At 37.8% G+C, this 11994-nt stretch overlaps 1 protein-coding gene across 1 annotated transcript in view; it reads left to right on the top strand.

The window, feature by feature from the left end:
- LOC107741709 (cullin-1-like) overlaps positions 1-10788 on the top strand; it is a 14711-nt gene extending 3923 nt beyond the window's left edge. The window contains exons 3-22 of the mRNA XM_016554481.1: positions 1569-1746; positions 2256-2423; positions 3155-3205; positions 3335-3425; positions 3631-3794; positions 3908-4070; positions 4184-4314; positions 4810-4917; positions 5010-5116; positions 5583-5631; positions 6584-6715; positions 6816-6933; positions 7060-7136; positions 7261-7392; positions 8778-8870; positions 9361-9408; positions 9653-9735; positions 9894-9999; positions 10089-10202; positions 10284-10788. Coding sequence (XP_016409967.1) covers positions 1569-1746; positions 2256-2423; positions 3155-3205; positions 3335-3425; positions 3631-3794; positions 3908-4070; positions 4184-4314; positions 4810-4917; positions 5010-5116; positions 5583-5631; positions 6584-6715; positions 6816-6933; positions 7060-7136; positions 7261-7392; positions 8778-8870; positions 9361-9408; positions 9653-9735; positions 9894-9999; positions 10089-10202; positions 10284-10364 — 2194 coding nt within the window. The 3' untranslated portion in view covers positions 10365-10788. The remainder of the gene's footprint in view (positions 1-1568; positions 1747-2255; positions 2424-3154; positions 3206-3334; positions 3426-3630; positions 3795-3907; positions 4071-4183; positions 4315-4809; positions 4918-5009; positions 5117-5582; positions 5632-6583; positions 6716-6815; positions 6934-7059; positions 7137-7260; positions 7393-8777; positions 8871-9360; positions 9409-9652; positions 9736-9893; positions 10000-10088; positions 10203-10283) is intronic.
- Positions 10789-11994: the final 1206 nt, after the last annotated feature.

Below are 11994 nucleotides of genomic sequence, written 5' to 3'. Positions count from 1 at the left end.
CGACATGGCGGCGGCGGCAACAATACTACAGCGAGAATCAAAGTTACGCCGCCTTTCTTTGCGTGAACATTTGGGCGGTGTTATGCAAATATTCCCACACAGTGATGTAGACATGTGGGGGCGTGTTTAAATGAGGCGTTTTTGGAGGGCGTGAATGAGTCTTAACTTTTATAAAGAATATCTCTTTGGGTTTGAGACTTTAGTCTTTGCAACTTTAGGGATCTTATCTATTCACAAACAGCTTGTAACACTCAAAAGAGAAAGGAAAACTTGAAGTCGCATCATATGACCCCTTTAATTAAACCAGAGAATGGCTTAAACCTGTACTTGCTGAGAAAACCCGTCAAATGAAGATCATTCGGAGACATTCTATTGTTTCATTAAAAAGACATAACAAAATGTGGCTTTAGAAGTCATTACATTTTTTAATATCACCATGAAATAATGAATCATATTTCTTAAGTAAAATGTGAATCGCAAAACAATGTAAAATGAAAGTGCATGGTGTTATTAATTGTATTTGGCCCTTTTATAAACCCAGGTGTCTCCCAACCCATGTGTGTTCCACTTTAGAGCTCTTCAAAGCAGTTTGTGTCTGGGAAATTAAAACTTTGACAAGGACATCTGTCCATTTTCAAATTTGCAGTTTTGCATTTCACCCACTAGTGCCACATCAAACACCGGGACGTAATTACTCTTCTGCCACCCGCAGCTGTCATTCTCCTCTGCGTCTCCAGTAATGCGTTTTATTTGTCTGCGTGTGGCCCTGTGTGTACCCAGAGAACTTTCTGCTGTTGTTGCAGGTTTCTTTTGCACTGATCAGAAAATGAGTCTCAGCGTGTAGTTTATATTGTCAGAGTGCTTGTCATTGCAGCACAGTGGAGCTCACGGTTAGTGTTAAAGGTGTGATACTTGACTCTCAGGAAAATCAGAAATACGTCTGGTAACCACAGTTTACGTGGTCACGACCTTTAACCTACTGCAATAAGACATAACAGCTTGCAATAAATACACACCCATGTAGTTGACATGAAATATTGTTAACTTATTTCCATCTTGAGATACATAAGAGCTTCTCTAGACAGCTTCTTGCATGTCAGAGTAGATCAGTCTATTAAAACAGACATTTTCTCAAGGGCTTGAGCACTGAGACTGTTGCCTCATTCTTGTTTAATATTGAGGAGCTGACCTATGGCTTTGATATTGGCTGTTTTAAGTTTCTTGGAAAAAGTTCAAATTTCTTTAAAAATGTCTTGTTATTTTGTGCAGGAGAGTGAGAGTTTGCATTTATGCTTTTCATATTAGATTCTGACATGTTCGAGAACACTCATAGGAGTAAATCCTCCTACGTGCCCATCAGCCGCTATTAGGCTAATCCACCATATGTTTATTCATTTTTGTACTCTAATTCAGCTACAAAGGTAAAGCTACTTGGCATCTGAAACTGAAAGCATCAGCATTGTGGAATGGTGTCCTGCCAGTGTAAAAATGTGCTAATATATCTGTTTTGTAAGCTGTCTGTCATCTTTTACTCATTTACAATCTTAAGACTTTAACCTACCGTTCAGACATGTATATAACTACTGTACCAGCGTGCACCAGTCTAACCAGGCCAGGGGTGCTGGCATCCCCCCCTCCAAACCCTCCAAGAAAACGCCCACACCTGGCGGGGCACAGTTTGTTGGACTTGAACTCTACAAAAGACTCAAAGAGTTTCTGAGGAGCTACCTGACAAACCTTCTCAAGGTAATAGCCCCAGAACAATGCTGCAATTGTTCAGGATGGCATGATGCATTGGTGACATAAGGCCATTTTTAATTAGTATTTAAAGCAGATGAAAGAACTTGAAAGCTTATCCAACTGATCACTATATGCTCCTTCTGTGCCTTGCAACAGAAATATTAAACAGTTAAACTCTATATTGTAATGTTTCTATAAGCCTAATTTTTCTTGAATATTGGAATTGTATTTATTTGTTTATTTTGGGGGGGGGTTTTTCCATGTTTTTTTTTATTACAGACACTGTTTGCACCGGTCATAACAGAAAAGGAGAAATTATATAAAATAACATTACATAACAAAAAAATATTAGCTATTGATATGGTTTGTTGTACTGAATAATAAAAATTTTAGTGAGGTGTTTTTTTTGTTGTTTTTTTTGCCTCGCTAGAATAGATAACAGTGTGAGTTGTTGTCACTTCTCCAGACCTCACTTCTCTTCCTGTTTCTCTCCTCCATCTGTCTGTGTCTGGCAGGATGGAGAGGACCTGATGGATGAGAGCGTTCTGAAGTTCTACACGCAGCAGTGGGAGGACTATCGCTTCTCCAGTAAAGTGTTAAATGGGATCTGTGCTTACCTCAACAGACACTGGGTGCGCCGAGAGTGTGATGAGGGCCGGAAAGGAATTTATGAAATCTACTCGGTAAGAGAAAGTGCACACACCCTTGCCTGACTCATAGATTCCTTTTACCTTTCCACACATTGTGTTGATAAAACATGGATTAATGGCTATACTGTATTGTAGTTTAGCTATATTTATAGCTTATAATATCCAATATATGCACGCCTGAGAACACACATCAGCTGTATCTGGTGTGTGTATTAACACTAGCACTGGGCCTTTTTGAGAGAGTTGGTGACCGAACTGTCTCTTGAACAATGGGCTTGGTGCATTGGCACTAAAACATTAGTTGAGCATTAGCATTAGTTGATCTTGTGCATGTGCTGCTATGTTGTAAAAACCTAAATGTTTGGTTTACTGTAATGATTTCTGTTGATTTAAACTTACTACCAAGATGTATTCCTTACTGGTCAACCCTAAACTATATTTAAATAATTTACTTGGCAGAATAATTGTTTAATAATAATAATAATGATAATAATATTTATAATTATAATTTGTTGTTGTTAGTTTTATAGATGTTTTTTTTATTATTATTTAGATTTGTTTTGTAGTTTATAATAATGGTAATAATTGTTATTATAATTATTACTATCATCATCATAAAAACAAATCTTATTATTTATTAAATATTGTCTTTTATCATATTAAAATAAAATAAAAATTGTCATTTTATTAAATCAGTAGGCTTATGTCTCATTGCTGTAAGAAACAATAATCTAATCATTTCTAATAATGTGTCTCTTTCACAGCTTGCTTTGGTCACTTGGAGAGAGTGTTTGTTCAGACCTCTAAACAAGCAGGTGAGTTATCTGTTTATATGCTTCATTTATTGGCAATTCATAATATTCCATTTGTAAGATATTTGTTTCTTATATTTTCATCAGACATATTCATCAGAATTTAAATACCCTGTCTTTTCTTTTGAATAGGTGACAAATGCTGTGTTAAAACTCATTGAGAAGGAGAGAAATGGCGAGACTATAAACACCAGACTCATCAGTGGAGTAGTGCAGTCCTACGGTGAGTGTGGCAGCCTTACATTCACATCTGTCCTATGCTGGCCTCACAAAACTTGCCCTAATTAGTTATATTGTTAATTCTGTCTGAGCCAGCTGTTGTCCCTTAAGGGTGTTTTCAAATCTTGCCTGAGTTGTTTGGGTGAAATAAACACAGTTCTGTCTGGACCTTTGAAGCCTCATGTTGTGATTTGATTTGTCTTTTCCAGTTGAGTTGGGCTTGAATGAGGATGATGCGTTTGTGAAGGGGCCGACATTATCAGTTTACAAGGAGTACTTTGAGACACAGTTTTTGGCTGACACAGAGCGCTTCTATACACGGGAAAGCACAGAGTTCCTCCAGCAAAACCCTGTTACCGAATACATGAAAAAGGTAAACTAGAGTCTCAAATTCAAGTTTGACATTATAATGTAAATTGCAGTGGATTTTATGGGAAATTTGGTTTTATTAAATTTTTAACTGTACATTTCTTATTATGTGTGCAGGCAGAGGCACGGTTGCTGGAGGAGCAGCGGCGGGTACAGGTGTATCTCCACGAGAGCACACAAGACGAGCTGGCTCGCAAGTGTGAACAGGTCCTCATCGAGAAACACCTGGAGATCTTCCACACGGAGTTCCAGAACCTTCTAGACGCTGATAAGAATGAAGGTCAGTCAGTGCTGCAATGTCACCTTCGTTCAAGCAGTATATGATCTGAGATTTCAGACATGCATAATAGCACACTTAGTTTGACTGTCAGTACATGTTCGGTGTAATTACAGATCTTGGTCGGATGTATAACCTTGTTTCCCGGATTACGGACGGATTGGGCGAGCTCAAGAAACTCTTGGAGTCCCACATTCATAATCAAGGGCTGGCTGCCATCGAGAAGTGTGGAGATTCAGCGCTCAATGTGAGTCATGTTACAGCATAATGCCACAGTGACAGTGTAGACACAATATTTTTGGTCTGTAGCAGCTGCTGTGGAGAGGAATTAAAAATTTAATTGATATAACTTGTCTAAAAATGTGTCAAACCTGTTGTAACTACAGCTAAACCTGAATTTCCTGAACTTGGACCCTCACTTCATTGTATAACAGGTCTATTCTTACCATGACAATATGACAATAGTTATTTGTCTAACTAGGCTTTTGCCAAAATTTTCTTTTATCTGGCTATACACGTAATTGTGTTTCAAAGATATGACTCAACGTTGCTTTATGTAAGCCATTCAGTAGAAATCAAGTACCCCTTTGTCGACGCCAAACCCAGAAATATTTAACTCTGTCAATAGTGGATATCTTTTTTTTTTTCATCTTTGTGCGTGTTTTCCGGTATCTCTGTTCCATGCTGTTCCTGTAATATCTTAATTCGATCAGAGTTTGAACTGCCACTACTTGTTTTCCAGGATCCCAAAATGTACGTGCAGACAATCTTGGATGTTCACAAGAAATACAATGCTCTCGTCATGTCTGCATTCAATAACGATGCTGGGTTTGTGGCCGCACTCGATAAGGTTTGTGATCTATATTAAAAGTCAGTTTTGTTGGTTTTGAGCTATAGTGTTTATGTTGTAACTTTCACTCTGTGATCTGTGCTGCTCTCCAGGCCTGTGGAAGATTCATTAATAATAATGCGGTAACAAGGATGGCGCAGTCCTCTAGCAAATCTCCTGAGCTTCTGGCCAGATACTGTGACTCCTTACTGAAGAAGAGGTGAATTCATTGTCTTATTCATTTTCCCATTCTTGATCTGTTAACATGTGAATCTCTCATTCGTCAGCCAGATATGACAATGAAATCCAGTGAATGTCTGGTACGTTATTGCAAACACATCAGTTTATGTTTTAGGATTCGAGGCTTGAATATTTGAATTAGGGTGCGTTAAGATGCGCGTTAAATATCGCATGCGATTTATCGTGCAGCCCTAATTTTAATACAGTATTCTGACCGAATAATAAAAAGAAGCTGCTTTTAGGATTTACTTTTTTTTTTTTCAAGAATGAAAACTGCATTAGAAAGATTCTATATGTCAAATTCCACCAAAAAATATTCCAGTGCACAAGCTCAAAAGATAGAATTTGATATTATAACTGTCTAGGAAAGCTTGTTTGCTTTTAGTGTTCAGCAGTTACAGGAATCCACATAACAGATGATTATACCAAGTGTGTGTTTCATTTAGTTCAAAGAATCCAGAGGAGGCTGAGCTAGAAGATACTCTCAACCAAGTGGTGAGTTTCACTGTCCTCCACTGAGATTAAAGATCAGATTTGAAAAGTTCCTTAGTGTGTTAGGGATCTCTTCCTTGAATTCATAACACTCTAACAATTAATGTTTGCTCCATTTATTAATGTGTTGTTAAATGCAGCCATATCAAGTACGTTTTTAAAATCAATTAAAGACGTAATCAATTAAATAATTAATCAAACAGACGATGAACACTATTAACAGCAATTATTATATGATGCAATCTCGCTTGCTTGAGACATGCAGAGCATGCTGACTACAAATAACAGTCTTTATATTGTTTAATAATCACAGACACTAGTCCTGATTTCTTTCATTTTGATTTAGTAATTCAGAATTGACTAAATTCTGTCTTAAGACCAGTTCACACCGCACCAAATTGCAACAGACACATGGGTCGGGTTTTTCCAGATCAGCGTGTTACCCCTGTTAGTGTTTGGTCATTTGTCAAGTCTTGGAATCCCTGATGTACAGTAATCTGGTACAGTAATATATAAATATATATATATATATATATATATATAAAAGCAGTAGTTCAAGGTATGCAAAAAAAATTTCAAACATTAGTATTGGTTCAACATGCACCAGCCATTTGACATGGGTTTGGTTATTTGACGTTTACATTCTTGTATCATCCAAATTTTATTTTTACATTTTGAATAATTCAAATTCATGCACAAACATCATTGACTTTTGTCAGCCTGGTCAAATAACAAGTCAAGAAAGAGATTGTGGTTGATTATTGCTTTCATTCTCCTTTTGATGTCATCGGCACATTGTGGCACATGCAGTGTTCTATCCAGGTGTTCTGTGCATACAGAAAATCTGCAAACTGTGCACATTATACATACCGTACACACAAATGACTGAGTGTAATTTAATTCATTTCATATGAATGTGTGACTGATGAGATTCTCCAACATCCTTCATCATCAGATGGTGGTTTTTAAGTATATTGAGGATAAAGACGTGTTCCAGAAGTTCTATGCCAAGATGCTGGCCAAAAGACTGGTGCACCAGAACAGTGCCAGCGACGACGCCGAGGCCAGCATGATCTCCAAACTGAAGGTCTGTGCGCTTGTTTAGTGAAGATGGCTCACTTCACTGCTCTTCATTTATCTCTAACGGATGCTTAACACCTTTTTTTTTTTCTTCTGTCCACCCTCAGCAAGCATGTGGTTTCGAGTATACCTCCAAACTACAGCGCATGTTTCAGGACATCGGCGTCAGCAAAGACTTGAATGAGCAATTCAAAAAGCACCTTTCCAACTCTGAGCCTTTGGACTGTAAGTGCTTCACACTCTGGTTTTACATTGGTTTCTCCTGTTTGTTTGTTATCCGAGAGTGTTTATAATATAACAAGCATGCGGTCATTACTGATGAAAAAAAATCCGGCTCCATCTGTCTTGCAGTGGATTTCAGTATCCAGGTTCTGAGCTCTGGCTCGTGGCCGTTCCAACAGTCTTGCACATTCGCTTTACCATCTGAGGTGAGATGCTCAGATGCTTAACCCTGTAATTTTCCAAGCCCTTCACACCCTTCCACGAGCTGAGAATAATGTGTGATTACACTTCCAGTTGATGATAGTTTTTCAACGCCTTTGTTTTTCACAGTTGGAGCGGAGTTACCAAAGATTTACAGCTTTTTATGGAAGTAGACACAGCGGGCGGAAGTTGACATGGCTTTACCAGCTATCCAAAGGGGAGCTGGTCACCAGCTGCTTCAAGAACAGATACACTCTGCAGGTTTGTATCTTCTTCATGGCTGCATCATGTCAGTGGTAGTTCACAGCATGTACTGGGAGCAGGTCATATGGGTTTTCATGTTTTTTTTTGCAGTTTGTAATGTAGCTATCCTTCAATGTAAAAAGTCTGCAATGTTGTTAATCAAAAAAGTGCACGATAAATAAAAAATATTGTCTCCCAAAAGAAAGAGTCGACTCTGAACCGCCCTAATGAGTCGTCATACTTTCGAATCTTCTGTTACCTATATACGTCACAAGGTAATATATTTACATAATCCCCACCTGCCCACAAACACTTCCGCTAGTTAGTGTGTTTACATCATGTCGAGAAGATGCTGTTTTCAGCCTCACTGGGCATTCTAACACAGTTCCCACACGTGCACCTCAAATTACGGCTGTCGCGATAACCGCAATATCGCAATACCGCGCTATTGACGAGCAAACCGCAGAGGAATCTATTGAGCCACTCAAAATTACCGCAAGGGAAATTCCCTCACCGCGACAGCCCTACCTCAAATAAGTAAATAGTAATAATAATGAATGAATGCAATAAAACTGCTGTCACATCACGTAAAGTACCACATACAAAGTTTAAACTTACCACTGAGAAACGTCCTGATCAAGTCATGCTTGCGATGGAGTTTCCGGTTGAGCGACTGCATCGGGCTCGGGCTCAAATTGATAAGGTAATATCGATGCCATTTTTGTAACCTTATAGCATCTTTGTTTACAAGTAACCCTCCGGAGCAAATCATTTATTATGGTAATGAGCGTTTCGTTTCCGACACGCATACGGAAAGACCAATCACAACAGACTTGGCCAGCTGACCTATCAGAGCAGAGTAGGCATATGGAAGGGAGGAGTTTACAGACCTTAAACTGCTTCGAACGAATCGTTTCGAAATCATTGAAAAATGATTCTAATATTAAATGTATATTCTGAGAAAATTACAATGTTTTCTGACCTTAGATGCATTTAAAGGATTAGTTCACTTCCAGAAAAAAATGTCCTGATGACTTACTCACCCCCATATGTCATCCAAGATGTTCATGCCTTTCTGTCTTTAGTCGCAAAGATTGTTCTCCATATAATGGACTTCAATGGGAACCGACGGGCTGAAGGTCCTAATTGCAGTTTCAGTGCAGCTTCAAAGGGCTCCTCTACAGGATCCCAGCCGAGGAATAAGGGTCTTATCTAGCCAAACCATCGGTCATTTTCTTAAAAAAATAAACGTACTTTTTAACCACAAATGCTCGTCTTGCTGTTGTAGGGGGACTCAATACAATATTAGGACACTTCAAAATACCATATGACCTGCGCTTTAAGAAGGTTGTAGGACTCAGCTGGCACAAGTGTCAGCATGTGTTTGTGTCGTGTCCCTGCAGGCCTCCACCTTCCAGATGGCCATCCTGCTCCAGTTCAACACAGAGAACAGCTACACTGTCCAGCAACTGGCCGACAGCACACAGATCAAAATAGTGAGTGCAGTGCCATTGCTTTATATCCCCATAACAACATTCACGTTAGTCAATCAGTAAACTTTGATCTCCATCTCGTATAAAATTCATACTTGGAACAAAAAGAAAAAGTAGCAGAAACAGCGATTTCGTCTGTTAAATCCCACTGGTTAAAAATCACAAGTATTTATATTGATAAGCATTTTTTAAAAGGCCAGTCATTTTTGACCGGGAACACAAGTGTAAAGGGGGGAGGGACAAAAAAAGATGAATCTTTTTTTAAAAAGAAAATCCTCAGTGTGAGGTTTAACATCAAATTAACTATAAATTATTTTTAATCCACCTGAAATATCTAAAACATGCTGTTTAAAGTATCAGTCTCGGTATTATTTAAAACACTGTAAAAAATGAGTAATTTTAGCGATGCATTTTAGTTTTTGTGTGTGCGTTGTTTTTTTATGTTTTCCTGATTTAATGTTTTTTGTTTTGTTTTTGTTTTTGCATTTCACAGGATATTTTGGTTCAGGTCTTGCAAATCCTGTTGAAATCAAAGTTGCTGGTAAGTGTTGAAAACTAATTGCTTATAGGATCCTATAAATGTCTTTCAACATCAGTGCAATTTATATCTGCCCTTTTTTCCCCACGTGCTTCTGGTTTCCATGTGATTCCCTTAATTGTTTACATTTCTGTTTAAATATGACTGTTTTTGTGAATACTTTTATATTTATAATACAATTATAAAATCTAAAGATGATTTAGACGACTTGTTTTTTTAATATGCATTTTTTGTCTTGTTTTTGTAGGTCTTGGAAGATGAGAATGCAAACATAGATGAAATGGATTTCAAGCCTGATACATTAATCAAACTTTTCTTGGGCTACAAGAAGTAAATGCATTTTCTTAGTTTCATGTTTGATCTGCACAGTATACACTAATAATTGACTTTCAGTAACATTTTAAAAATAGTACATACTAATATTTTCAAATATTGTTAGGTTTGTACATTTGTCATCTGCATATCTACACTGTCCTCTGTGTGTGCAGTAAGAAGTTACGGGTGAATATCAATGTGCCAATGAAGACGGAGCAGAAACAAGAACAGGAGACGACACACAAGAATATTGAGGAAGACAGAAAGCTCCTCATACAGGTATTAAAAATAAACTATAACAATCCCTTGAAGTTGAAATACAATATTCTTTTGAGTCTCCCTGTTTTGTTTTGTGGTGTTGTGTACAGGCAGCTATCGTGAGAATTATGAAGATGAGGAAAGTTTTAAAGCACCAGCAGCTTTTGGCCGAAGTGCTGAACCAACTTTCCTCACGATTCAAACCTCGTGTTCCTGTCATCAAGGTAACAGGGCTGCAGCGCGCTGCAATTTGACTACTTATGAAGCATTAATTTGAAATATTAAAATGTGATTATTTTTTTCAGAAATGCATTGACATTTTGATAGAGAAAGAATACCTGGAACGTGTGGATGGGGAAAAAGACACTTATAGTTACTTGGCATAACAATGTCCTCTGATGTCCTTAGATATTTGAGGAATAAACACAGAGCGGAGCCAGACAAACAGAGGATTCTCTCATAAAGATCTCAAGGCATCGTTGCCGAGTAGGACAATGTGACACTGGACTTTTCCCTTTAAACCCAGACTGCTAAAGCAGCCAGTCTTCTTCTTTATGCCCTTAAGCTGCTCAGGATTGCCATTTACTTTTTAATGTGTAAATATTGGACATTGAACTATGCTCATAGTGGGACCCAGAGTCAGGGTTGCATGCTAATGCCTATCATTATGAAAATACAAAATGCTGATTAATTTAATTGTAATTATAATTACTTTTGGAAAACTGACAGATTAAAAAAAAAGGCTGTTGGTTGCAGACAGAAATACCTAGAGGTAAGAGCACTCTGAGAATAATCATTTCTGATTGGCTGTTTAGTACGGAGCCCCTAAAGGGACATGGTGGTGGAAAAAAATCAGATTGAGTGAAAAAATTTGGGGTGGGAGGAAAAAATATGTGTCAGGTTTTTTGTGTTCTCGCAAAACTTTTGCGTTCCCTCGCAAAACGCAAATATCTTTTGCGAGAAAACGCAAAAAAAAATTTCCCACCCCGAATTTTTTTCCCACCACCATGTCCCTTTAGGGGCTCCGTAGTTTAGAGCTGCATTGTTACCAGCCACGAGATTTGTATAGTGCAGTTCATTTTATAAATGTCATGAATAAACTTAATTTTTCTTTATGCGTTCTCAGTGCTAGGTTTTCTCATTTATGTTCATTGTTCAAGTGGCTGAGCTGAATTTCTAGCCTATCGTAATTAAACAGTACAGCAGACAATTATTTTCAACGTTTATTTGATCACGTTTAACAAGTCCCTGTAAACAATTTAACAGCACCTTGAAATTGGAAGTGAAAACATGGAGATGGAGTGGTCAAAAACCCTCAGGAAAGAAAGAGTAGAAACAAGAGGGGGAGCAACAGGTTCAGAGGAGAAATGTGGATTAAAATGAGCAACCTCCTAAGAAGTAACTCCCTAATATTCACTAGACAAATCACAGCAAACAATAGCCATCAATAAATTATAAAACTTGTTTACACGCATAAAATAAATAGGGACTTCTGGAGTCAAGCCTGGTATTATTGCTTCCATTTTACAGTATCCCACGTTCAGAAAAAAAAGTGATTGTTTTTTCACGTAACCAGGGATGAGAACAGCACCTTAATCCAATCTCTTTACATTTAGTGACGTCTATAGTTCATAGCTGAAACTGTCTGAATAAACATTACAAAATGTACAGTAAGGAATGAAGAGTTACCTGATTCCACTCCATTTGAAACCTTTGTTCATGCATACAACAATTTGAGTATACCATTCAACATTTTAGGAAATCTAATTCAAGAATCTATTCAGCGTTCTTTAAACATGTCAAGGCACCGCAATAATATTATACCGAGTCTACCCTTCTTACATAAATCAAGTTGTTTTGTTTTTACAGCAACTGTGCATTGGCACCACAAAATGCACTTAATACCTCTGCAACATGGTTCTGGAGAGATTAACATGCAAAGCAGTGACAGTGGCTTTGGTTTCCACGAACAAACCTTAAAACGGTGGGGACTGCATGATATATGTTTTCGCATTA

The sequence above is a fragment of the Sinocyclocheilus rhinocerous genome, unplaced genomic scaffold, assembly GCF_001515625.1.
Source record: "Sinocyclocheilus rhinocerous isolate Xijiao unplaced genomic scaffold, SAMN03320098_v1.1 scaffold100, whole genome shotgun sequence".
NCBI classification, from domain to species: Eukaryota; Metazoa; Chordata; class Actinopteri; order Cypriniformes; family Cyprinidae; genus Sinocyclocheilus; species Sinocyclocheilus rhinocerous.
This window is presented reverse-complemented; position numbering and strand designations above follow the sequence as displayed.